Source organism: Mus caroli, unplaced genomic scaffold (assembly GCF_978045245.1).
Source record: "Mus caroli unplaced genomic scaffold, Mus_caroli_1 scaffold_10, whole genome shotgun sequence".
In the NCBI taxonomy this organism is placed as follows: Eukaryota; Metazoa; Chordata; class Mammalia; order Rodentia; family Muridae; genus Mus; species Mus caroli.
The window spans coordinates 58,583,449-58,609,906 of NW_028227265.1; the positions used below are offsets into that span (position 1 = coordinate 58,583,449).

The 26,458-nt window shown below is 54.4% G+C and overlaps 2 protein-coding genes across 7 annotated transcripts; both read left to right on the forward strand.

Moving 5' to 3' along the window:
• Positions 1–1,118: 1,118 nt before the first annotated feature.
• Kcnn1 (potassium calcium-activated channel subfamily N member 1) lies at positions 1,119–15,493 on the forward strand. Of its 5 annotated transcripts, XM_029481028.1 has the most exons (10): positions 1,119–1,188; positions 1,742–1,815; positions 2,629–3,105; positions 3,385–3,480; positions 5,361–5,779; positions 7,699–7,840; positions 9,658–9,768; positions 10,232–10,359; positions 12,027–12,096; positions 14,098–15,493. In XM_029481028.1, the coding sequence occupies exons 3-10, from the start codon at positions 2,710–2,712 to the stop codon at positions 14,341–14,343; spliced, it is 1,608 nt and encodes a 535-aa protein (XP_029336888.1). In that variant the 5' UTR covers positions 1,119–1,188; positions 1,742–1,815; positions 2,629–2,709; the 3' UTR covers positions 14,344–15,493. The 5 variants fall into 5 exon arrangements, with proteins under 5 accessions (XP_029336888.1, XP_085699977.1, XP_021025778.1 ...); XM_085843851.1 differs by lacking the exon at positions 9,658–9,768; XM_021170119.3 differs by lacking the exon at positions 1,742–1,815 and having other exon boundaries at positions 1,120–1,188.
• A 3,096-nt stretch (positions 15,494–18,589) lies between these two features.
• Positions 18,590–22,998, forward strand: Arrdc2 (arrestin domain containing 2). 2 transcript variants are annotated; one of them, XM_021170235.3, is made up of 8 exons: positions 18,590–19,032; positions 19,115–19,181; positions 19,319–19,466; positions 20,562–20,664; positions 20,744–21,000; positions 21,089–21,251; positions 21,731–21,888; positions 22,114–22,998. In XM_021170235.3, the coding sequence occupies exons 1-8, from the start codon at positions 18,759–18,761 to the stop codon at positions 22,165–22,167; spliced, it is 1,224 nt and encodes a 407-aa protein (XP_021025894.1). In that variant the 5' UTR covers positions 18,590–18,758; the 3' UTR covers positions 22,168–22,998. The 2 variants fall into 2 exon arrangements, with proteins under 2 accessions (XP_021025894.1, XP_029336124.1); XM_029480264.2 differs by having other exon boundaries at positions 22,117–22,998.
• The last annotated feature ends 3,460 nt before the right edge of the window (positions 22,999–26,458 follow it).

Sequence of the window (26,458 nt, forward strand, 5' to 3'; positions counted from 1 at the left end):
ATGCAGAAGGTTTAGGGGCTGGAGACAGAGCCTGGTGCTCTTGGCCTGTCCCTCTGTGGTGTCTCCTGGAACCTGCTTGCATCTATCACCCCAGCCTGGTTCCATCTGGCTCCACCTATGTGGATGGTGCAGATGTGGTCCCCAACACCTGGACTATCACTCTGTTGGTGGCTCTGCTGGAGCTCAGTGCTGTCACTTCTCCCAGGCAACTTGCTGGCCACACACCTGCCCCTCAGTCCTTCCTGAGGCCCTCTAAACTGCAAAGACATTGGGCCAGGAAGAAGCAGAAGGAGCTGGGGGAGGCCGGGGGACGACATGACGACACACACACACACACACACACTCCATGCTCGGCACCCAAGGCTGCAGGCAAACCTCAGCTCCCCAGCTTGTCAGTAATCACATGACTGAAGGGGCGGAGAATAGGGCTACTCCTTGGTCTCTGGGATGTCTTAGGAGACACCTGAAACTCCAGCACCTTAGGAAGAAAGCTGAGGCAGGAGGATTTCAGTGAGTAAGTTCAAGATCAGCTTTGGCTACAAAGCTATCAAAACAAACAAACAAAACCCATACCACAAAAAATGTTGCATGAGCTGGAAAGGGGGTCCCAAAACTGTCCCAGTGCTCAGGAGGTGAAGGGAGAAGGAACAGAACTTCAAGGCCACTCAAGGCTAACCTGGACTCCCTGGTAAATTCTAGTGCAGCCTGTACTTCACAGTGAGTTTGACGCCAGCCTAGGTTATGTGAGACCTTGATTCAAACAAAAACTTTCATGAGTGAGCTCTGTAAGTTTGGCTTGAGTGATGGGGGCAGAACAGGTTCGGGGGTCTCCCCAGCCCTGATGATTGCAGCTGCCTGGAGCTCTTTCTGCCCGCAAGGCTAATAGGGTTTAAGAACGGGGTCCCTGAGGTGAGCGGGCTTGTCGTCCCCAGAGATGAGGTCCAGGTGTGCAGGATTCCCTGCAATAGCCGGATGCCCGTGCACAGATGCCCATCACTGGGGTTCTTATTCTTGCCGAGTGCCCAGGAGGGAGCTTTAAGCATGGGCGGAGCCTGTGGGGTCATGGGGGTGGGGCCTGGTGCACTCAGCCAATCCAAGGCGCCGCTCATACAGGGCGGCGCTGCTCCCCCTCCCTGGCCGGTCTCGGCGGGGACGCGCTGGCACGAGGGTCCAGGTCCCCGCCCGCAGGTATTGGCGAGAGGAAGCGGGGGTGCTGGGGGGCAGTAATAGCGGGTCCCTGGGCTATGCGGCTAGGGGCGACGCTGGGGATGGTGTTGCCACGCGGTCAGGGTCAGGGACACAGAAGAGAGGGTGCGCGTGTCCCCCGGTAAGGGAAGATTGCGAGTGGGAGACGCTTAGTCCACGAAGTCCGTGCACAAGGATGGATGTGATACAGCCAGTGACATGAGCACGCGCTCTTCGGCCACCCTGAACTGAGGTCAAGGTGCTCAGTGACAGCACCTGGGCTGCCAGCCTGGCCTTGTAAGCTCCCTGGTAGCCGGCGTGCAAAGGGCAAGCAGAGCGGTCACCCTGAGGAGTCAGTGAGCCTGGTGAGAAGAGCTCTGGCACCCTTCCTCAACTCCATTTCCCCTCCAGCTGCTGGGGAGGCCACCTGACACAGGTCTAGTGTCCTGGGAGTTTCTGTGGTTCCTACAAGAGGTGTGGGAGGTTGGTGCCTCCTTGAGACTCACAGCAAGGGACACCTACTGATCCGATTTTATTTTATTTTATTTTGAGACAGGTTCTCAGGTAGCCCAAGTTGGCCTTAAACGTACAAAGGCCAGGCTAGCCTTGCTGTTTAGCACCTCTTGATAGGTATGTATCACCAGTCCTAACATGGTGACTTACACCTGCCATCCCAGCACCTGGGGTTTGCCACAGTGCCAACCTGCACTATAGATTGAGAGCCTGTCTCTAAAGTAAATAAATAAAATTACAGAAGACAGAGAAAATGGACTGAGCTGGTATCCCAGGCCCCATGACAGAAAGCAGCTCTGTCCCCAACTCACAGCCACTTGGGCAGAGCCAGCCTGGTTCCCTGTCAAGGTCCTGCCCTCAGCCACTGCCAGGCTGTGTCCCTTAGTCTGTGTCTGACCTGGTACTGGCGGAGGATCCAGGGGCCACCCAACCTCCCTCAGCTTTGCTCTTCTTTATAAAACCAGAAGAGGTGCCCCCCTTGTGCCTGGGGCAACAGACAGTCCTTTTAACTGGAGGCTCAAAACGCAGCCAGCCCAGGACTGGTCACTGAGCCCTGTCTGCTCTGCATCTGTCCTCCTGTGCCAGCCAGCCTGCCCAGGAAGAGGCTGTCTCAGGGGAACAACATGGCAGTGCCTAGGCTTGGCACATGTGTCAGGCAGCTGAGTCAGAGCCCCATATTGCCTCTTCACCCGTGTGTCTTGCAGACACCCAGGCCACCTTGTCACCTGCTGTCGGTAGCTTGAGGGGCAGGGGTGCTCGTGGGCCAGGATGATTGCAGGGCATGCTGGTGTCTGGGAGGTTAGAGACAGCGCTGGGGAGCTGAAGCAGACTTTGAGCAGGGGTCGGTAGACACTGACTTTCCAGATGATCCTGGACTCTCCTGAGCCTTGGAATGTTCTGGAATGGCCAAGAACATTTATGTCTCCACAGGTCCATTCAGAAGCTCTGCTGCGGAACCATGCTGGGCCCCAAAGGGCCTGCTGCACGCCCAGCCCACGGAGGCAGGTGGCCATGAGTAGCCGCAGCCACAATGGCAGCGTGGGGCAGCCTCTGGGCAGCGGGCCTGGATTCCTGGGCTGGGAGCCTGTGGACCCTGAGGCAGGTTGCCCCCTGCAGCCCACCCAAGGCCCAGGCCTGCAGATGGTGGCCAAGGGTCAGCCTGTCAGGCTGTCACCCGGTGGTTCCAGGGGCCACCCCCAGGAGCAGGAGGAGGAAGAGGAAGAGGAGGAGGAGGAGGAGGACAAGACAGGCTCAGGGAAGCCCCCGACGGTCAGCCACCGCCTGGGACACCGCAGGGCCCTCTTTGAAAAGCGTAAACGTCTCAGTGACTATGCGCTCATCTTTGGCATGTTTGGAATTGTCGTCATGGTGACAGAAACAGAGCTGTCCTGGGGTGTATACACCAAGGTAGGCATCTGCTCAGCCTGGGGATGGCATCTCAGTTGGGGCCCATGAGCAAGGGTGAGGGACGCAGGAGAGGGAATGTAGATGGATGCTGCATGCAGAAGTCACTAGGATCCGTGAGCTGGTGGACACTGAGATGTTTCTGGGAGCCAGAGGAGCTGAGACTTGGAGTGGGGGAAGCCACAGAGACAGATCCCATCTGGGTGGTAATTGTCCCCACTCAGCTGGCACCTGGGCATCAATGCCAGGAACCCTCAGTGTCCCCTCCCTCTCTGTGTGCAGGAGTCACTGTGCTCTTTTGCTCTGAAATGCCTCATCAGCCTGTCCACTGTCATCTTGCTTGGCCTTGTCATCCTGTACCACGCCCGAGAGATCCAGGTTAGTACTTACTGCATTGGAGGTATGACCCAACGCTGGCCCAGGGCCTCTGGGGTAATAATGTGCCACTCTTTTTTTTTTTTTTTTTTTTAAGATTTATCTATTTATTATATGTGAGTACACTGTAGCTGTCTTCAGACACTCTAGAAGAGGACATCCCATTACAGATGGATGTGAGCCACCGTGTGGTTGCTGGGAATTGAACTCAGGACCTCTGGAAGAGCAGTCAGTGCTCTTAACCACTGAGCCATCTCTCCAGCCCCATAATGTCCCACTCTTGACCCTCCCAATATCCCCACTTTGTCTGCTTTCCAGGGGCTGTTTTCTGTTTTTGAGACAGCGTCTCAAACAGCCCAGGCTAGAAACTACTGATCATCTTGTCACCACCTCCCAGTGCTGGGGTGACAGCATGGGCTCAGTGGGCCCAGCCAAGAACCACCCCTTTGATGCTGAGGAGGCAGGAACCCTTTGATTTCCACCCACAGCATTCTGACCCAAGATGGAAGGATGGAGGCTGAGGGAGGCCACAAAGCCACAAGTGTAGCTCTGCATTGCTGAGAAGGTTCCAGAATGGAGAAGTTGCTAAGATGAACAGATTCTGGGTTGCAGGGCTGAGGGAGTTAGACTGAGAGCTGGCAGTGACAAGGCCACTGTGTGGCACTTGGGCCACAGAGGAGGAGGTGTCACCTGCAGTGTGGGGCAGGTCCCCTCCTGAAGCACGGAGGCTGCTGAGGCTGGCCATCACCAGCACATCCCAAGACAGTGTCAGACTGTATGTCTCCAGCAGGGCTAGGTGGACATTAAACTAAAGGACTTTTCTGCAGTTCGGGTAATCAGACCCAGGGCAGTGAGGCAAGCGCTTTCCCAAGAGTCCAGCCCCGAGCCGCCTTTTTTGTTTTGTGTATGTGTGTGTGTGTGTATGTGCATGAGTGGAGATCATTTCTTTGTGTGTGTGTGTGTGCGTGTGCATGTGCGTGTGCATGAGTTGAGGTCATTTCTTTGTGTGTGTGTGTGCGCGTGTGCATGTGCGTGTGCATGAGTGGAGATCATTTCTTTGTGTGTGTGTGTGCGCGTGTGCATGTGCGTGTGCATGAGTGGAGATCATTTCTTTGTGTGTGTGTGTGCGCGTGTGCATGTGCGTGTGCATGAGTGGAGATCATTTCTTTGTGTGTGTGTGTGCGCGTGTGCATGTGCGTGTGCATGAGTGGAGATCATTTCTTTGTGTGTGTGTGTGCGCGTGTGCATGTGCGTGTGCATGAGTGGAGATCATTTCTTTGTGTGTGTGTGTGTGCGTGTGCATGTGCGTGTGCATGAGTTGAGGTCATTTCTTTGGGATCCGGGACTTGAACTGAGGTCCTCCGGCTTGCTGCTGAAGCGAGCACCTTTGCTTGGCTTTGAGTTCTAGCTGCAGCTGGGGAAGCAAGTGTCCTACATGGCACATACCCCATCATTCTAGTACTTTGGAGGCCGAGGCAGGAGGATTCCTGATAGTTCAGTGCCAATCTGAGCTTTATAATAAGAGCCTGTCTCAAAAAGACAAGCCAAAACAACAAACAGAACCAAACCAGCCAAATGGGGTGTTTTACACCTGTCATCAAATATTTGTCATAAGAATCAGGACTTTAGTGTCATTCTTGATTAACTAGAAGTTCTGGGCCAGCCTGGGCTAAATGAGACCCTCTCTCAAAAGTACACAAACAAAAATAATCTTTGTCCAAAATCCTGACCTGGGGGGCGGTGCTGAGGCCCATGCCAGCTTTCCCACAAAGAGGTAGCCCTATCAAAATCCCGACCTGGGGGGGGGCGGTGCTGAGGCCTGTGCCGGCTTTCCCTCGGTAGCCCCATCCTCAGGGGTCCACTCAGTCACCTCCTTCCTGCAGCTGTTCTTGGTGGACAATGGTGCCGATGACTGGCGTATCGCCATGACGTGGGAGCGTGTGTCCCTGATCTCGCTGGAGTTGGTCGTGTGTGCCATCCACCCGGTGCCTGGCCACTATCGCTTCACGTGGACGGCACGGCTGGCCTTCTCTCTGGTGCCGTCAGCAGCTGAGGCAGACCTGGATGTGCTGCTATCCATCCCTATGTTCCTGCGCCTCTACCTGCTGGCTCGGGTCATGCTCCTGCACAGCCGCATCTTCACCGATGCATCCAGCCGCAGCATCGGGGCCCTTAACCGCGTCACCTTCAACACGCGCTTCGTCACCAAGACGCTCATGACCATCTGCCCCGGCACTGTGTTGTTGGTCTTCAGCGTCTCCTCCTGGATCGTTGCTGCGTGGACAGTGCGCGTGTGTGAGAGGTGACCGACTGCGGACCACCCCCGTCCTGTCCTTGAACCCAACCCCAGGTCCTCACCTCAGTCCATTCACCTCCAGACAGTCCTCCTGTCCTCTTCTGACCTTGCAGGAGCCTGCACAGGGGACCTCAGGATCTCTGGCTGGGGACTGTGTCCATCTCTGCCTGTGTCCTCAGCCTCCACTGTCCCTGGGGAGACCCATGGCTCAGTCCCTGACCTCCAGGCATCCCATGCTGGCTTCTGACTTCAGCCCAGCAGAAAGGGCCACAGGCTGCCCCCATCCTCATCCCTCCACTGATACCCCTGCTTTCTTATTTCTGGGGAGCTGGGGTAGAACTCAGGGCTCAGAGCCACCAGGTCCAGCTGAAGTTTAATGTTAAATTTCCCTCCCTGTCTCTGGCCTTCCGGACCCTAGGGGGAACACGTGAGTCCTACAGTCAGCTGAGCTGCCTCCAGCCTCCACCCCTACCCCTGCACCCCTCCCATGACTCAACCACCCAGCTACCCCTGTGGTCCCACCAGCCAAGAATTTACGATCAGCTGTGAGGGAGGGGAGCTGGCAGCCAGGGTGGGCCTGACTGTCAGGAAGGAACCAGGGTCTTTGTCAGCTCTGGACACCAGAAGTCTCAGCTCACTCACAGGCCTGGCTGGGGGTGGAAGGAGGGAGGAGTTGTTGCAATGCCCCTTGAAGTCCCTGAGAAGGAGACTGAGTCCTTGGGGATTGAAGGACTTGCCAGGGGCCGTAGACCTGACTTAGCAGAGACAGGTGTAGTTGGACCTCGCCACACAGGAGCGCCTTGTTGGGTACGAGGTCCATCTGCTCTGTGCAGGAACACCCTTGGTGGGAGACCCAGGACTCCCCACTTTGTCCTTCTAGGGGTCAGGCTGGCTCTCAGGGATCTGGTGTGCCTACAGTTCCTGTAGCCCTACCCTACTGATAAGAGCGGGAACCTTAGGACCCTCCCTGCACCCCTGCTCTGAGCTGGGGAGCACGCAGCCTGTCTTAATACCAGGCTCTGCTGTTTGCAATCTTGCCTTGCCCCCCATAGCACTGTCCCCACCCACATGTCCCCATCCTGGCACCTGGGTTACCCTGTAGCTGCAGTCTGGCATGGGACAACGCCTGTCATCTCAGCACTAGGGAGATGGAGGCAGGAGGTTATCCTTAAGTACATAGTAAACTTGAGGCCAGCATGGGCTACATGATGTTCAGTCTCAAAAAAAAAAAAAAAAAAAAAAAAAATCAACACTAAGGCAGTACCATGGCTGGCAAGCTTGGGATTGTGGGCAAGTTCCTTGCCTCCCATCACCCCCAAGCCTGAACAGCCCCTGCCTCTGTCGGGTGCTCAGTTTCCACAGCTCTAGTAGGTGAGGTCTCAAGCTATCTTGCCTGCAGAGGCCCAAATCCAGCTCTACCGTCCAGTGTCCCCTTCTTTCCACACCCAAGGCCTCAGGCTGGGGGCAGCATGTGCCTCTGTACCCTGTCTCCCACCTTCCTCAGTACCCCTCCCCTCCTTACACTACAGCCTCCTCTGGCTTTCTGTCTCCCCCAGTCCTCTTTCCTCAGGCCTCACTGGCTGTGCTGCGGGAAGTTCTTCCTAGTGTCTACCCTACATGCTTGTCTTCCATGTGGCTGTGCCTTTGGGTCATCCTTGGTCATGCCGTGGGGGTTAGGGAGGGCAGACATGGTGGGTTGCAGCATGGGTGTCAAGGAAGGGAGAGGCTGGAAGGACCACGGGGGGGGGGGGGAGGAGGGCATGGGATCCCCATCCCAACCTTCACCACTCAGCCCCAACTCCAGTCCCTGAGCAACCAGGGAAACTCACCCCAAAGTCCCTGTCCCCATTCCTAGCACTGTGATGAATGAAGATTGCAAGGACAGCATGGAATGATGAGCCTTGTCTGTCCCCCCCCAACACCAGGTACCACGATAAGCAGGAAGTGACCAGCAACTTCCTGGGAGCCATGTGGCTCATCTCCATCACCTTCTTGTCCATTGGCTATGGAGACATGGTGCCGCATACCTACTGTGGGAAGGGCGTGTGTCTGCTCACTGGCATCATGGTGAGTGTAGAGCCCCTGTCTTGTACCCCAAGTCTGGCTCAAGGGTTGGAAGGGTTTGTCTAGGGAATTCTGGGGATCCCACAGCTTTGCTTAGAGGTTTCAGTTAACCCCATATATGATTTCAGGGAGGCCGGGTGACTCATCAACACCTCTAACGTTTGTCTGTAGTGACTCTAGAAGCCAGGAGGAAGGATCCATGGCTCTCATCTTGGTGGGTGTGGTCCATGTGGGACATCAGATTCCTTTCCTCCTGATTAAAGCAACAGTTTCCTTGTCTTTGTTTGAGACCGGAGTCTCACTATGTAGCCCTGGCTGCCCTTGAAATCATAGAGATCTGCACACCTCAGCCTCCTGAGTGCTGGGATTAAAGGCAAGCACCAACACCAGCACAGGCTAGGCAGCAGCAGCACAACACAGCAGTAGCACAGGCTAGGCAGCGGCAGCACAGGCTAGGCAGCGGCTGCACAGGCTAGCAAGCAGTTTTCTAAGCTACTGTATACCATTCTTGCTGAGGCACAATATTCTTGCAAAAACAGGATCATCAGCCATCATGGTAGCATATGCTTGTCATTCCAACGTTTGGGAAGCTGAGGCAGGTGGATGGCCACTTCCAGGCCAGTTTGGACTACAGCAAGAGATGCTGTCTCAAAACAAAATTAAGCTAAAAGTAAGAAGTTCTCAGCCACACAAACCTTAGCTGGCTCTTGGCAGGCCCAGCTCATGTGACCCTGTCTCCCTAAAAGGCTTCATGGACTCATGGCTAATTCACCTGGCCGTGTTCCACCCGAGAAAGGAGGAAAAACAAGGATGGGCCTTGGCCCACTCTCCCAGAACACAGAGATTAAGCCTTCCGGTCCAGAGTGGCCTGGAAGGAATACAAAACTATGTTCCCTAATGGGCCACATCCCTTCCAGACAGTCCTGTGGTTAGCCAGAGTCCCTTAATGGACATAGCTTTAAAGGTATGACTCCTTTCAGAAAATTCTAACTAGCAGCTGGAGCAACACCCTCACTAGGGGTTTCTAGGCAGGGCTCCACCCCTGACCCCAGCCCCGCCCTGAGGGAGTCTAGACAGGAGCTCCACCCCTAATCCGTACCCCCAGCCCTTCACTGGAGATTCTAGACAAGGGCTCCACCCCTGAGCCATGGTCCCAGCCACTAATTTTTTGACAGTCTTACTATGATCCTGGCAGTCCTGAAACTCCTAGACTCTGAGGCTCCACCTGCCCCTGCCTCCTGAGCAGCTGGGACATCGGTGCTCGCTCTGCCCCATCTTCAGTCACTTTCAGATTCCTCATTTCCAGCACCCATCTTTTCCCCTTGAATCTGAGGTTTTGTAGCCTGGCCTCTTGGGAGGCAGACATGGGTGACTCTTTTGTGTCACAACTGTTTGCTCTTTTGTGCTTTTTTTGTATTTTCTCCCTAGTCTTTGTCCCGACTCTGTAGTATTCCCTCCAGAACTTTCCAAGTTCAAAACAAACAAGTTGCTTTGACTTTGTCAATGTGACTTTTCCCAAAAAGAGGCTTCTGGGTCCTTAAAGACCTTAATACCAACCAGGGTTGAGACAGGCTCATCATGGTGGTCTCTGCACTCTGTGGCCCCTATGCCTGGCCTCAGCACCTGCCTCTGTGGCCTGATGGCATCTCTTGGGTGTTGGAGGCTCCCTGTCTCACTGTGGCAGAGTACCCTACCTCTTTCCTGTGTAACTTCTCTCGTCCCCCTCCTACTGTCGCAGAGGGGCTGGGACACTGGGAGGGCTTCCTGGAGGAGGGCAGGCCTGGCATTGGGATTCTGACATGCCCTCCCACCACACACAGGGAGCAGGCTGCACTGCACTCGTGGTGGCCGTCGTGGCCCGGAAGTTGGAACTCACCAAGGCTGAGAAACACGTGCACAACTTCATGATGGACACACAGCTCACCAAGCGGGTGAGGGGCCTGCAGGCCACTCCTGTCTCTGTGGGTCTCCACTGTAGCTATTCCAAAGTGGTATCAGGCTCAGCCCAGTGTTCACAAGTGTGCAGCACACAGAGAAGACATGGCTCCCAGCTCTGGATCAAGCTGCTAAGTGCACACCCCAGACTGTCCAGTGTTTGCACATGGCCCTTTCTTTTCTTCGATTCCCTGTGTATAAAATGAGGGGCTGGAAGTCAGTTGGCAGTGTTTGCCTAACGTGCACAGAGTCTGGATCCCCCCCCCCACCAGGACCACACAAACCAGGCATGGTGGTGTGTGCCTGCCATCCCAGCACTCAAGCCAGAGGCAGGCGAACAAGGCCAGCCTCAGCTACATAGTGAGATTGAAGCTAGCCTGGACTACACAAGACCGTGTAAAACAGTGGCTCTCAATCTTCCTAATGCTACAACCCTTTAATATCTTTTTTGATCCTCAGGTCAAAAATGCCGCTGCAAACGTTCTCAGGGAGACATGGCTCATCTACAAACACACCAGGCTGGTGAAGAAGCCAGACCAAGGCCGGGTTCGGAAACACCAGCGTAAGTTCCTTCAGGCCATCCATCAGTAAGTCCGGCTCCTTTGCAGTGCCTTTCTCTGCTCACCTGGCTCCCAGGGAGCCACACACAGCTTTGCCCTAGTGCTGACCTGAGGGAATGTTCAAGAATGTTCGAAAGATTCCAGAAGAGGAAAGTGGGAGGTTGGGGGACTGGAGAGTAGGTTCTAGTGTGAGTCACCTGTGTGGGGGACATGGTGGTCAAGTGCCGCCCCGCCCCTCCATCGTCCGCCCCTCTGTCGCCCCTCCCCTTCGTCACTGCCCCTCCATCACTCTTCCCTGTGTCCTCCAGCAGTTATTGAGGTCAAACAAATTCGGATTAGGGCCTAGAGGGAGACAGAGGCAGCCTTACCAAGGACGGTGTGAAGCCCAGGCTGAGGTAGGGAGGTGGGGGGAACCATCACAACTAGGGCTTGCTGAGGAGAACCCTGTCAATGGAACTAGTGTTTGAGCTCCTAGGAAACCAAAGAAATAAAACCAAAAAGGGATGGTCCTGGGAAAAATACACAGAGGCTCATGTGATTTGGAGGTCTGAATCCTCCCAGCTGTGGTGGTATTCCTTGGTGGGAAGAGGCTGCAGCCCCTCGGTCCTCTTGAGCTCCTGTTGCTGGATGTGCTGAGTGTCTGTCTGCCCCTCTCCCTTTCTTTTTTTCTTTCTTTCTCTCTCTCTTTCTTTCTCTCTCTCTCTCTTTCTTTCTCTCTCTCTCTCTTTCTCTCTCTCTCTCTCTCTCTCTCTCTCTCTCTCTCTCTCTCTTTCTTTCTTTCTGCCAGTGATACTGTGACTCTCCAAGGGTGCCAGGGTCAGAACTCTGGGCCTTAGGAGGCTGTCCATACCCCTGGGGAGGCATATGCAGGATGTGGCATAGAGAGAGTGGAACCTACCTTTGGCAGCCTCTTCTCCAATGGTCAAGGGCACCACACCTGATCAGCAGCTATGGGTTCATATCCTGTCCCTGTGCTGATCCCTGATCCTGTCTATATGCTGATCCCTGATCCTGTCTGTGCTAATCCCTGATCCTGTCCGATCCTGTCTGTATGCTGATCCCTGACCCTGTCTGTGCCGATCCCTGATCCTCTCTGTATGCTGATCCCTGATCCTCTCCGTATGCTGATCCCTGTGGCACTGCCCTTGCCAGCCTCTGTTTCCATCCAGGATGTTTTCTAAGCAAGTTGCCCATGGAGGCAAGGTGCCACTCACGGGGCTGTGGGAGAATGGCAGTGACTAGCATCTACCCAGGGCTGCCGGGAAGTCCCCGGGGTGACAGGACGTAGGTGTCGCCTTATGAGGCCAGATCCCTGCCACATGGGGACAGTAGCTCCTTGGCAGCCCAGGAGCCCCTGCCGGGAACTGGGGAGGCACCTGGCTACAGGGCTGTGGCCACTCAGCCAGTCACTGCATGAGATTAAAATTAAACTGTGCTTTTTCTCTTTCTCCATTTTCCTTTTCTGCACTCTCCTGGCTCCTCCCAGGGCTCAGAAGTAAGTCTTGGGGTGACTGGAAGTCTGGTGGTGCATGATGCCCGTGGGGGGTCCCTAGTGGACAGAGAATGTGTCTGTCTTAGTCTTGTGGATGGGCCTGCATCCAGGTTCTTGGAAATGGCCTGATCTGGGCCAGGATTACAAACGCATCCCACCCTCAGCCCTGAGTGACCTGTCCTTGTCCCTGCCCTATCCCCAGGCTCCGGAGTGTGAAGATTGAACAAGGGAAGGTGAATGATCAGGCCAACACGCTGGCAGAGCTGGCCAAGGTGAGCATCACCAGGATGGGAGGGGAGGAAGGGGCTTCCAGGGACACAGGGATAGTGTCTAATCAGAGGAGGCAGAAGCCCACAATGCAGCATCAAGTATTTATGCTCAACTTGGCTCTTCAGTTTAAATTCATGAGTAATATTCCAGGCATCCACATCCAGGGTTCTAGCTCCTTTAGAGGCTGAGGCTAGGAGATCAAAAATAGCCCAGGCTATATAGAGACTCAGCATTGACTACATTCACAGCATAGGATTCTAGACATGGACTCCACCCTGAGCCACGCCCCCAGCCCCTCACTGGGGGATTCTAGACATGGACTCCACCCTGAGCCACACCCTCAGCCCCTCACTGGGGGAGTTTAGGCAGAGACTCCACTTTCTAGCCCCGTTCTACCCAGTAATGTCTTCAGAAGATGTTAAATTCTTTGTTGTTTGTTTTTTAATATTTATTTATTTATTATGTACGTGAGTACACTGCTGCTGTCTTCAGCCACACCAGAAGAGGGCGTCAGATCCCATTACAGGTGGTTGTGAGTCACCATGTAGTTGCTGGGATTTGATCTCAGGATCTCTGGAAGAGCAGTCAGTGTTCTTAACCACTGAGCCATCTCTCCAACCTCCAACCTCCCCCTCCCCCTTTTTTTTTTTTTGGTGTTTTTGAGACAGGGTTTCTCTGTGTAGCCCTGGCTGTCCTAGAACTCACTCTGTAAACCAGGCTGGCCTTGAACTCAGAAATCCGCCTGCCTCTGCCTCCCAAGTGTTGGGATTAAAGGCATGCTCCACCACTGCCCGGCCTTTTTGTTGTTTTTAAGACAGTGTGACAGTGTAGCCCAGTCTGTCCTGGAATTCACTGTGTAGTCAGGGACAACTTAGAATTCCTGATCCTCCTGCCTTGTAGCTGCCCGCAGCTACATGAACCAGGTTCCTGAATCGGAGGCTGGGGCTGTATGGGAGGAAATGGTGAGAGAAATAATGAGACCAAAACAAGATACTGATCATGGCCCAAAGTTTACCTAAGAGTCTGAGCTTATAAAGGGGGATGGGCCATCCTCCAACACACCAGGTTCTCCTTGCCCTGCCGCCAGGCTGTCAGCACTTGGTGGCCAGGCTGTGGCTTATTCAGGAATGTCTCAGGAAGACAGGGTCAGCCTGTCAGCAGGTAGCAGCATCTTGGAGAAGAGCACAGAGGAGGCAGAACTCTAGACCTAGCAATGTCCGAAGTCTACACCCCAGGTGGTCCCCTTCACAGTGGCAGAACAGGTCTGAGCCAGCCTGCTCACTGCTGGGGGACGCTACACTGCCTCAGCTTCTAGAGTTCAGAAGTCATAGTGGTTCGTTTCACATAGTTTACTCCAGTACTCACATGGCTGCAGGAGGATGATTGCTTCAAATTCAAGGACAGCCTGGAGACTGTCTCAAAAAATACACACATACATATAAATAAAAACCAAACAAACAAATAAAGCCAAGCTGGGTCTGGTGGCACAAATCTTTAATTCCAGGCCTCTGGCTTCTGAGTTTGAGGCCAGTCTGGTCCATGTAGGGAGTTCCAGGCTAGCCAAGGCTACATGGTTACTTATGCCCTGTCTCAATAAATGAATAAACAAACAAACAAACAAATAAAAAATACCAGAGAGGGCTATGAGGCGACTGAAGGCTGGCTACAGTTATGGGTGTCTCCAAATGTCACATCCTGGTTTCTGGACAAGTAGGGACAGGTAAGATACAGTCTGGGCAAAGCCATGGTGGCCCAAAGAAGAAACCCATCCTCTAGTTCCATCTGAGCCTGCATGTTCACCAGCCGCCTGGTCGCCTGTGTTGGGACTGTGCACCTCTGGTGCCCCCTGCTGGTCACACAGCCGGCAGCGAGCTGCTGGGACAGAAACTGCTCAGTCCCCTGCTCTTTAATCTCATGCTGGCCCCTACTGTCCTTAGCCCTCTGCCCTCAGCCATCTCCTGGTCCCTCCCTTTATCACTCGGTCTGTCTCTCCATCTCTGTAGGCACAGAGCATCGCATATGAGGTGGTGTCAGAGCTGCAGGCCCAGCAGGAGGAGTTGGAGGCACGCCTAGCTGCCTTGGAAAGCCGTCTGGATGTCCTGGGCGCCTCCCTGCAGGCTCTACCAGGCCTCATAGCCCAAGCCATATGCCCTCTACCACCGCCCTGGCCTGGGCCTGGTCACCTGGCCACAGCCACCCAGAGCCCACAAAGCCACTGGCTGCCCACCATGGGATCAGACTGTGGGTGATGGCTGCTGACCGCTAGACTGCTCCATCTCAACCATCCTGTGGCCACAGCTAGCTCCTTGCCGTTTTGGACCTCCAGACTACTGCATTTAGAAGCTTGGGTGAACTGAGCCGACTGGACTGGCACTCATCCCTCTGAGGCTGGACCACAGGATCCAGGTCCCCTTAGCTGTCCCAGGCCCCAGGAGGGCAAGGAATAGTAGCAGGGGCCTCAACATTTCTAAGTAAATCAGGAGCTTCCAGCCCACTTTCTGTTGACATGCAGGGGGCTGCAAGCATCTCCCCAAAGGAGGTAGATGACCCCACCTGGGGATTCCTTAATGGGCAGGAACAGACATGGAAAGTCACTGCACATGCATTGAGTATCTACTGTATACAGGGACTGAAACAATGGCTTTTCTTCAGGATCTATCTAACTGGAGTAAGATACAAACAAATGAGAGTTCAGAGAGGTGAGGCCACTTGGCTGCAGCCACACAGCAATGGTCTGAGGCAAACACACTTGTTAAACAGCATAAGCGGATAGATTCTACTTGGGGATCCTGATGTCAAAGTAAGGACACACAGGAGGGTGAGAGGCCAGGGTTACAGATGAGCAGAGTCACCACAGTCACTTCAGACCTTAGGCTTCAGACTTTGGGTACTTGGGGAACACTGAGACACCTCATAGGCATGGGCGGCTTATCAAGAGCAGCCTAAGTCACGGTGTCCTCTGAGCAGACTTTCAGCCACCTGTCTTGGGAGATAGTGGACCTGTGTGGAACTCAGAGGCCCAGCTTGGATTCAATAAGTTTGTGAGGTGGAGCTCTGGGGTGGACCTGGGCAGGCTTTATTCCCCTGCTGCTGTGGGAAACAGGCCTAACCCAACCCCCACATGGGTCAGACAGTAGGTGCTCAATAAATACCCCCTCCTTCCTAAGACTGCCCATGAGGGTTTGGGAAACATGGACCCATCCTGTCCCTTCTGAGCCCAGTGTTAGCTCCTGTCCATCAGGAAGGGGACTGAGATCAAAACAGGTCCAGAAGAAATAAACAAGTCAGGTCAATGTAACACATGCCTTTATGTAACACCTGGGAGGCAAAGGCAGATGGGTTGCAATGTATACACAGTAAGACGTGGGGTGGCACAGAAATAAACAAGGCTGTAGGTAACTTGGGATTCTGGTGAAACATTTGGGCGTGGAGGACAACAGGGTCCTTCAGACTCGCACTGCGTGTTTCTAAGGTCTGTGCATCACCGGGAGGCGGGCTGGGGCTAAATGAGAGTATAAAACGGCCGGGCGTGGTGGCGCACGCCTTTAATCCCAGCACTTGGGAGGCAGAGGCAGGCGGATTTCTGAGTTCGAGGCCAGCCTGGTCTACAAAGTGAGTTCCAGGACAGCCAGGGCTATAACCCTGTCTCGGAAAAAAAAAAAAAAAAAAAAAAAAAAGAGGGAGAGAGAGAGAGAATAAAACGCAGTTGTGAGGCCACAGGTCGCCTCGGTCAGAGGCCACAGGCCACATTCTCTCTGCCCCAGACTGGATAATCGATGTCCTGGAGCAGGAAGTCTGGGTGTCTAGGGACCCGATCCGCGGGACATGCAGCTGAACTCCCTGCGCAGCTTCGCGCTCGGGGGCAGCAGCTGCCAGGCTGGTGATGTTCCAGGCAGCCGCGCCGCTGCGTGTGCAACTCGAGGTGGTGGTGCGCGGTTGGAGCGCAGCGTGGGCGTGAACGCCGTGGCCAGCGACTTCACTGCAGCCAAGACAACCTGTAATGCCAGCAGATGTTACTTCCAGGTGAGCTCACAGAAGCAGTAGACACTCAGGAAGCTGAGGCAGGAGGATTTCCAGAAGCTTAAGGCCAGCCATAGCTACACAGTGAGACCCTTTCTCAAGACTTTTCTTAAACAAAAGTTAGATGTGGCTGCGCATGTCTGCCATTCCAGCACTGGGGAGCTGAGGCAGGAGGATCAGGACCTCATAATTTGAGGGTAGCCTGAGCTATCATATACTGTCACAAAAATCGTAAGGGCTCCCAAGGGTAGGATTTCACATAGGGACACCTATCCATCCTGGATGAAGTCCTCCTGCCTGGACTATGTCCCTATTTCCCTATTCCCTATGTCCCTGTGACAACCTAGAAATAGAGGTTAACAGTGGAACACTCCCAATTAAAGCGGGGAATTCAGGATCTGTGGAAACCCAGGATGGGCTAGAGAGTCTCCTGTTTAGGACCTCCAGGTGAGGGGGTCCCGATTCTCCAAGAAGCTTCTCGTGTGTGCACCTCGAATTCTGTCTCAGTTTACTTTGCCCTGTCTGTCCCTGAAGTGGGGGCGGGTCTGATGGTGTTTGTGGATAGGAAGGGAAGCTCTCCTCTTTCTGGGTCTCCGAGACTTATCTGTATGGTACACTCACTCTGGGAGGGGGCGTCTTCAATTCCCGCACTTTTCTTTAGGCCAAGACCTGTGGGACTTTTCTGGTCCTCCAGGCCGCCTTGTCCTCTCCAGGCTGCGGGCAGGGGGTGCTGCAGCCTGGTTCATACAGCTGTGAACCTGTGTTCACACAGCTGGGCTCAGGAGTGAATACGAGCCGCAGTACATCCCATGTCCACCAGGGGGCGCCCGTGTCTACAAATGCCGGGCAGGTTTCCCTGCAGAAGCAGGAGACCCTTCCTGTTACATTCCAGAAGGGTCTCGCTGTCCCCAGGTACACTGCAGCCCTTGACTCAAAATGTCAGAGAGTCTCCTGGATTTGCTGCCTATGCACGGCAATCCCTTTCTGGATCTGAGGGACTAAGTTCCTCTAGGCCTTATGGAAGTGGAAATTGAGGCACGTCCTCCTTGTCCCTTGCCAGGGTCCCTTAGGTTGAATGGGGGTGCCCAATGCTGGGAAAGGACCAACCCTTCCCTGTCCCCACCAGTTCGCATCGCCGGAAACAATGGGCCTGAAAAAAAGTGCCCCAGATAGGTCTGCAGGCGGCAGCGAGTTGATGATTAAGCTGGGAGGTTCTGGCCTAGTGGACACGCCTGCGAACCCAGCACCTAAGAGGCTGACACCAGAGTTCCATTGCCTTGAGTTCCCGGGCAGCCTGGGTTACAGTGTGAGATCCTGTCTGAAAACATAAGAAAAAGCCAGGCTGGGCAGGAGAGATGGCTCAGTGGCTAAGAGCACCGACTGCACTTCTAGAGGTCCTGAGTTCAATTCCCAGGAACCACACAGTGGCTCTCAGCCATCTGTAATGGCTCTCTTCTGGTGTGTCTGAAGACAGCTACAGTGTACTCATATACATATACAAATAAATAAATCTTTTTTAAAAAAAGTTTAAGAAACAGTCAGGTACTGTGGCAAACGCCTATCAAATCAGCTCTGGAACACTGGTGGAGGAGGGCAAGTTCAACATCGGGCTTGGTTAGAGTACGTGGTGCATTGGAGGCTATGTGAGACTTGGCCTTAGAAGAAAATAAAGCTTTCGGGTTCAGAAATCCGATTTGAGCTTTAATTCCAGCACTCGGGAAGCAGTGGCAACCACGCCTCTATGAGTTCAAGGCCAGCCTGGTCTACACAGTGAGTTTCAGACTAGCCAAGGGAACACAAAACTACTGGCCAATCATGTAAACAGAAGCAGGGGGACTGTCTCAAGTCCCAGGTAAGGTTGGGCTACATGAGAACCAGTCTCAAAAAGCAACAGAAAAAAAAATAGTGATGTCACGCTGGGTGACTAGGACCAGTTTCCCTATTCCTGGGCTTCCTTGTTTGTGTATTTGCAAAACCCAAAGCGGCAGAGCCGCGCTGCAGCACCTCCCACTTAGGCTCGCGTTCAGAACCAAGCAAGGGTTATTCTGCCTGGAGCCTCGTGAGGCCACGCCCCACCGCGCTATTGGTAAAGTTCTTTCCGGTAGGCGAGGCTTTCTCTAACGCCCCGCCCCGCCCCTCAGTGCTACTGACTTTCTCGCAGGAGCGGATTTTCCCCCTCAGACCACGCCCTTCATACGCGATTGGCCTGGTCCCTTGTAGGGGGCGGAGCTTTCTATCAGGCCACCGCCCTCGTGGAGCCTTTGGCCTAATTTTCTCAGCAGAGCCAGGCTTTTTCAGGCCCCGCCTCTTCACCGCGCTATTGGTGGAGTCTTCTCCTGAAGGTGTGGCTTTCTCCTCAGGCCATTCCTTCGCCGCGCTATTGGACTAGTCTTTTCTGGGGTCCCGCCCCCTACTGCCGTGTTTGCGGAGTCTCTTCCGGTAGGTGCGGTCTTCTCCTCAGGCCCCGCCCTCCAACCGTCCTATAAGTGCGACGCAGCCGCGGGTCCCCAGCGGTCTTCCGTCCTGCTGTCCCGCTTGTGTGTGTACGTAGTTCGAGCCCGCTGCGTTCGCAGTCTCTAGCTCTTTCTTATCGCGGGTTCGAGCACCGGGCCGATCTCTTTTTGGGTTCGCGACCGTCACCGCAATGCTGTTCGATAAGGTGAAGGCGTTCGTAGTAGAGCTAGACGGAGCGCGCACGGGCACCGAGCCCGTGTTCCACGGAGGCCAGGCCGTGGCAGGCCGGGTACTGTTGGAGCTTGCGGGCGCGGCACGCGTGGGCGCGCTCAGGCTGCGCGCTCGGGGCCGCGCGCGCGCGCACTGGACGGAGTCGCGCAGCGCGGGCTCCAGCACTGCTTATACTCAGAGTTACAGCGAGCGCGTGGAAGTCGTGAACCACCGCGCCACGCTGCTCGCTCCAGGTACGGGCTGGGGACCTTTTGGGGCGCACCGAGCATGCGATTCCCAGGCCTACGTCCGCTGAGCCCAGGGTCTTGTTCCTAGACTCGGGGGACATCGCCACGCTTCCCGCTGGACGCCACGAGTTTCCCTTCAGCTTCCAGCTGCCTATGTAAGCCCCGCTGTCGCCCTCTGGCTGGGCATCTAGGGTTCCCTCAGCCCTGACTTCTCAGGACATCCCTCTTGTATGCCCTTCACCGCACTGTCTCCTGATAGTGATCTTCTGATTCCCCACTCTTGCCACCCCAGCTCCCTGGTGACATCCTTCGAGGGCAAACACGGCAGCGTCCGCTATTCCATCAAAGCCACTCTGCACCGGCCATGGGTCCCTGCGCGCTGCGCCCGGAAGGTGTTCACTGTCATTGAACCTGTGGACATAAACACACCTGCCCTGCTGGCAAGTGGCTTGCCCCATGGGGGTTGGGGTCCAGCCTGGCTGCTTGACACCTTTTAGATTTGAGGGTCTCAAGTGGCATCTGTAACAGGGAGCCAGGAGTTAGTGGTGAGTTCAGAACCCACTATAGCTAAGTGCAAATTCTGAGGATGCTCATCTGCTGTGTGCCTCTGGGAAGGTATCTTGCTCTTTCCCAGCCTCAGATACCCCATTTGGAAAGCAGGATATGATAGGACTGTTTTTGTTTTTGTGTTTGCTTTTGTCTTTACTGGTTTTGGGTTTTGCTTTCTTCCTTTTTCTTTTCTTGTTTGTTTGTTTGTTTGTTTGTTTTTGAGACAGGGTTTCTCTGTATAGACCTGGCTGTCCTGGAACTCACTTTGTAGACAAGGCTGGCCTCGAACTCAGAAATCTGCCTGCCTCTGCCTACCAAGTGCTGGAATTAAAGGCTTGTGCCACCACTGTCCGAGTTTCTTTCTTTTTTTAATTTTAGAAAGGTCTCTCTGTGTGTAGTCCTGGCTTGTCTGAGACTCACTGAGTAGACCAGGCTGGCCCTAAGCCCATAGAAATATACCTGCTGGGACTAAAGATAGGCGCCACCACATCTAGTCTTATTTTTATTTTTTATTTTTTGGTTTTTTCAAGATAGGGTTTCTCTGTGTAGCCCCGGCTGTCCTGGAACTCACTCTGTAGACCAGACTGGCTCGAACTCAGAAATCTGCCTGCCTCTGCCTCCTAAATGCTAGGATTAAAGGTGTGCGCCACCACGCCCGGTTTATTTTTAATTTTTATTCAGCTTTTGGCTTCCTAAGATAGGGTTTGCTGGGCAGTGGTGGTGCACGCCTTTAAAGCAGAGGCAGTCAGATTTCTGAGTTCAAGGCCAGCCTAGTCTACAAAGTGAGTTCTAAGATAGCCAGGGCTACACAGAGAAACCCTGTCTCTGAAAACAAACAATCAAGCAAACAAACAAAAAAAGAGACAGGGTTATGTTATTTGGGGGTATCTGGTTAAAATTTAAAACAGCCCGCTTGTCTCAGCCTTTCTATAAGACTCAGGTCTCCAAGTGCCCAGTGCTCAAAACGACCCTTGGTGTCTCCCTAGGAACCCCAGGCTGGAGCCCGGGAAAAGGTGGCACGATCCTGGTACTGCACACGTGGCCTCGTGTGCCTCTCAGCCAAGATTGACCGCAAAGGCTACACTCCAGGTAACATGGGGAGCTGTGTGCAGCTGGAACAGGGGTAATTGGTAGTGGGGAAACTGAGGCAAGCTGCTGTCTGCTGTAGGCGAGGTCATCCCTATCTTTGCGGAGATTGACAATGGTTCCACGCGAGCTGTGCAGCCCCGTGCTGCCCTAGTACAGACACAGACCTTCATGGCCCGAGGTGCCCGCAAGCAGAAGCGTGCTGTGGTGGCCAGTGTGGACGGGGAGCCTGTGGGCCCGGGTCGCCGTGCGCTGTGGCCCGGTCGTGCACTGCGTATCCCCCCAGTGGGCCCGTCCATCTTGCACTGCCGCGTGCTTAGTGTGGACTACTCACTCAAGGTACCCAGGGCTCCTTACATCCTGTCATCCGGACCAAGGGGGAGGGCACGGGTGGGCCGCTAGCCCACTTCGCTGCTGCTCCCTTCAGGTCTTCGTGGACATCCCAGGCTCGTCCAATCTGCTGCTGGAGCTGCCGCTGGTCATAGGCACGGTCCCCCTGCATCCTCTGGGCAGCCGCTCCGCTAGTGTGGGCAGCCGCGCCAGCTTCCTGCAAGACTGGGGCCTGTGCACCCTGATGGATCGGCCAGAGGGTGAGCTTAGCCAACTGGCAAGGGATGTGGGTGGGCAGAGCCACGGCCCAGGCCTGGTCCTTTGTCCACGGGGTCTCTATACAAGCAGGGACTAATCCCAGGCACCAATCAAACCTGCACCGAGGGCTAAGGAGTCAGCTCAAGGCCAGGTTCCAGTACTTAATAATTTAGAAGCCAGCCCGGGCTTCAAGAGACCTGGACTTCAAAGCCAAGCCAAATCAGGGTGTGGAAAGACAGGCCTATGAGGCCAGCAAGCATCCGGAGGGCAGCCTGCTCTACACCAAGATCCTGGCTCAAAAAAGCACAAAGAATCAGTATCCAAAACTAAAAGTCCAGGATGCCAGTTGAGGCAGGAGGATTGCTACAAATTAGATGTCAGCCTGAGCAAGAGGAGCTGTCCCCAGAGGAAAAGGGCTCAGTTGTCACCATGTCACAGCCACGGGTCTCCCAGAGCCTCACTCACTGTCTCTCCTTTGCAGCCCCACCTGAGTACTCGGAGGTGGTGAGGGAGAGCCAGCTGGTATATACGTCACAGGGGCCCTCCTCCCTCCTACACGACCTAGGTGTGATCACAGAAGGGCCCTACTTTGCCTGTCTCCAGGAGTTCCGCTACTGCCCTCCGCCTCTGTACTCTGAGGTAAGCTGCCTGCACCCTCTCTTGCTTCAGTAGCCTGTTTGGTGATATGCTGATGGGGGCAGGGTGTGGTGACACAGGCCTGTTGTCCCAGTCCTTGGGAGGCTGAGGTAGGAGAATCATAAGATCTAGGTGACACCCTCCTTGGGACCCCTGACTGACTGCTTGATCTGAAGGGATTGGGGTGTTGGGGCACACAGTGTGGCTCACTAGGGCTCTGTCTGTCAGGAGGACCCTAACCCACCCTCAGAGGCTGTGAGGCCGCGCTGCATGACCTGCTGATCCATGGGCTGACACTTCGGTACCAGGTTCACACTCTTTGGCCACTGAAGTCCCGCCATCTGCTTTGGGAACGCAGGGTTAAATGAGGCAATGTGTCTTCCAACATTGCAAAGGAGCAGCATGGCTTCCGAGGACAGTTCATCTTCTCAAAGCTTCCGGTTCTCTGCGTTAGACCCACCAACGAGGCTGTGGAGCAATGCTAGGCTCCTCTAGGGAACTATAGTTTGGGAGAGATGAATCTAGGAATGGACACTTCCAGTCTCAAGGAACCAGAACCAGCTAGAAGTCCAGAGGGGAGGCAGAAGACTTCCAAAGGGCATTTCAGCTGAGGCTTTGATGTATGAACAGGAGCTCAGCAAGCAGACAAACACAGAGGAAATGGTCAGAGCAGAGAGCACCCATTCCTTCTTCCTACGGTTGGGAGCCCAGGCATTAAGGTTTCTTAGATATGGCCTCACTTGTGAGGTTAGCAGGGCAGAGGGCCCAGGGACAGACACAAAGGAGAAGTCATTGGGACCTGAAGGTTCAGAGGTTCCAGCTTTTGCGAACTGGTGGCCCAGGTGAACCCAGAGCTGTGGTGTGATCTGCCATGTTCAGAACCTCCAGCCTCTCTCAGGGGTCAGGATGCAGACAAGTACATCGCAAGAAGAACAGGCAACTGGGGCAGCTGGGGACATCACAAGGAGAACAGGCAACTGGGGCAGCTGGGGACATCACAAGGAGAACGGGCAACTGGGGGCAGCTGGGCAAATCCCCCACATCCCAGACCTGCCAGGGACTTGCCATTTCCATGGTCTGAAGAATTGCTCACTTTTATATATTAAATAAATAAAAATGGGAAGAAGACACTGGGCCATCTTTTCATTTGTTCATGACAGCTATAGGCCAACACATCTCAACCCCTTCCTGGGAGGGTCACTGGGACCCACATCTGCCTCGCTCTTTATCTTTTTAAAGTTTTAGAGTAACTTCCCCAGCCCTGGGTGTGGTATCTGCATGTGATCCCCAGATCCCCTCCCTGAGGCACAGCACATATGGTTGTCACCAGCACATAAATGCAGACAGTTAAAAACTGGCTGAACAGGCTGGAGAGATGGCTCAGTGGTTAAGAGCACCAACTGCTCTTCCAGACATCCTGAGTTCAATTCACAGTGGCTCACAACCATGTAATGAGATCTAACACCCTCTTCTGGTGTGCCTAAAGACAGCTACTGTGTACTCATATACATAAAATATAAATAATTCTTTAAAAAAAAACCTGGCTGAGCACTCAGGAGGTTGAGGCAGGAGGATTTCCATGAGTTCAAGCCCAATCAGGGCTACCTAGAGAGATGGTAGCAATGACAACTGATAATAATTAGATTACATTAATCAATTATTTAATTCCATCACTGGGAAGCAGAGGCAGGAGGGTCTCTGGAAGTTCCAGACAAGCCAGGGCCATGTGGGGAGAACAAAACAAAACTTAACTACAGTCTTAAGTGGCGTTGGTCTCCAGAGCCCCAAGGTGAGGTGGGACCCCGAGGTAGTCCAGATGCCCGTCCAGAGCCCCGCACAGCCATGGGGATACTCTGGGTATCTAGATTTGGGGACCATCCTCACTACTGTCCCCCAAACCCAAAGCTACAGCCAAGGACATTGCGTCCCCACCACATGAGTGCCAGATCCTACTTCCAGGTGTGTTCCTGAGTCTCACAATATGTCCCAAGAGGGGACATTCAACAGTTCCAGGGAGGTTCCCTCAGGCCAGGCCAGGCCAGGCCAGCTGACAGCCAGACACCTGAGCAGGCAGCTGTGGGGACCTGATGCTTACAGAAGGTTTTGGGGTCAGGTGAGTGACTAGCGGGAAGGGGCTGGTTTAGTGGTCCCAGGGCAGAGGAGGGGGAGGGCCTGGGCAAGTTAGGGAGGCCCGTGCTGCTTCAGCCCCCTCCCCCCAACACTGTTTCAGATCCTCTCCTCCCTCTGCTGGGACCAGGGCTGCTTTCCCACCTTTGGCTACAGGACTGAAGGTGGGGGCTCACCTCCATACCCCTGCTCCCAGGAACCCCCTTAATCTGACCAATGAGGGCTCAGTGTCAAACTCCAGGTTCCTCTCTGTCTCTCTGAACGCTGACGGTGTCCCTGATGCCTCTGAGCCCCGGGGTGACAGGCACTCAGGGCACAGACACTTGGCAGCTGGCCTAGCCGGGCGGCGGTTCAGGAATCTACCCACAGTCGTGGCTGTCCTCTCCATCTCGAAGCTGCTCCCGGGCACATTCTGTCCAGAGCAGGGCACCCTGGGGTGCCGGGGAGGGGGCTGCTATCCTGCTGGGCTCCGATTACAGGACATCCTGTCCCTACCTCCCATCAGTGCAACCTCCAGAGCCCCCTCCCGGCTCCCGCTCAGATCTTCCTGAGGAAGCAGAGCAGCTCCAACCCCAGGGCCTTTACACCTGCTCCAGCAGCAGGTCCTGCTCCTCAGCCTGCGAGCCCTGTTTGTTTTTGAGACAGTCTTGTGTAGCCCAAGCTGGCCTTGAACTCCTCGCTGATGTCACGACAGGCATACCCGGTTTATGTGTTCCTAGGATAGCCAGGGTTTTGCCCACGCTAGGCCAGCACTCTGCCAGCTGAGCCCCAGCCCTGTTCCAAGGGCTTTATTTATGATGTTGAGGAAAGTCCCAAAAAAGCTGAGGAGGAAGCCGTGATTCTTCCGGTCGGGTGGTGCCAGCTGTGGCCAGCTGGGGGAGGGGAATACAGCCCAGGAAGAGGGACGTAAACAGAGCAATCCCCCTGCAGGGAAACTGTCCAGGGCTCCTCAGATCCATACTGGGCAGGAAGGGGCATCGAGCCTTGTGCACAAGGCCCTATCAGGGTTTGGGGTCTTCCTCTCCCAGCCAGACACGCCCCACTTCCGGGCTCCATGGAACCACAGATCATTGATGTGGCACAGCCATTGGGGTTGGCTCACAGGCTCCTGACAGAACCCATCAGACTGGAGGCTCAGCAGAAGTAATCCAGTCTCATATACCTCTGTGACCAAGGCGGTAGGGCAGAGTCCAGGACTCCCAGAGTCAGGATGGAGTCATGCAAAGGAAAGAGAGAGGACATTGGAGTTGGGGTTTGGGTGGATGAAGAGGAGTTTGCCTGGGAAGGGTGTTCCAGCCACAGGGAAGAGTCTGTACAGTGACATAACAGGCAGCAGTCAAAGATGCTGGGACAGCCAATGTGGCTGTGAATAGAATGGGGCAGAGGGGAAGTGGCCCTGGGAGCCCCCAGGAACAGAGCCACAGGTCAGGAAGATCTGGCACTTCCTCGGGTGTGAACCTTTGGCCAGGGAGTAGGGCAGCTCAGGGGTCAGCTCTAGACTCTTGTCTTCCCTGAATAGGCAGCGGGCACCTGCGGTCTGTGAGGAGGTTTCGGGGCTTGGGATTGGCTGAGGAGTGCCAGAATCCTTTTCCAAGCACAAGCTGTTCCTTGTGTGGGCAAAACAAAAAGCAGGGCTCGCAGGAGCCCCAACCTGAGCGTTTGCCAGGTTGGCCCAGCTGAGTGTGGACACTGACAGTGACCCCCGTGCAAGGACTGCACACACGGAGACAGGATTGTCCATCATCCTGAGGGGAGCAGCTTCAGTTTGGCCATGTCCCTTTCCCAGGCTTTCATCTTGACCACATCAAATGGGGACAGTTCCAGTCTGAAGTCCTTTTGCCCCTGATATCGTTGGAGTGCCACTTTTTATCATATTATCAGGATGCTACATTCTTGTGGTAAACTTCTTTTTTTTTTTTTTTTAAAGATTTGTTTATTTATTATATGTAAGTACACTGTAGCTGTCTTCAGACACTCCAGAAGAGGACGCCAGATCTTGTTACGGATGGTTGTGAGCCACCATGTGGTTGCTGGGATTTGAACTCTGGACCTTCGGAAGAGCAGTCGGGTGCTCTTACCCACTGAGCCATCTCACCAGCCCCCTTGTGGTAAACTTCTAATCACCCTTCAAAACCCCTAAACTGAAGCCAGCCCCCTCTCTGCCTCTCCAGCCTGGTTCTGACCGTCCTGGGCTGAGGGTGTTTGTATCTTGTATGGGTCGCTGTTCCTGTCATCCTGGCCAAGGCTGAGGCCTCTCAGGGGACCCGCACCACAGAAGAAGAAAGATAGGACTATATTTCTCAAATATGACCACATGCTGGGTCCTGAAGACTAGCCCCACCAGCCTCCACTTAATTAGCTTCTTTTATTTGTCGAGGCAGGGGGCTTGCCTGGAGTTGAGCAGATGGTTATTCTCCTGCCTCAGCCTGTAGATTGCCGAGCTCAC

Excerpts from the sequence above, each read along its gene's own strand:
- Kcnn1 (XM_085843849.1), top strand. The coding sequence starts at position 2,617 with ATGTCTCCACAGGTCCATTCAGAAGCTCTGCTGCGGAACCATGCTGGG. Across the intron at positions 3,481-5,360 it reads ACCACGCCCGAGAGATCCAG|CTGTTCTTGGTGGACAATGG; the intron begins GTTAGTACTTAC and ends TCCTTCCTGCAG. Across the intron at positions 9,769-10,231 it reads ACACACAGCTCACCAAGCGG|GTCAAAAATGCCGCTGCAAA; the intron begins GTGAGGGGCCTG and ends TTTGATCCTCAG.
- Arrdc2 (XM_021170235.3), top strand. The coding sequence starts at position 18,759 with ATGCTGTTCGATAAGGTGAAGGCGTTCGTAGTAGAGCTAGACGGAGCG. Across the intron at positions 21,252-21,730 it reads CCTGATGGATCGGCCAGAGG|CCCCACCTGAGTACTCGGAG; the intron begins GTGAGCTTAGCC and ends TCTCCTTTGCAG. Across the intron at positions 21,889-22,113 it reads CTCCGCCTCTGTACTCTGAG|GAGGACCCTAACCCACCCTC; the intron begins GTAAGCTGCCTG and ends TCTGTCTGTCAG.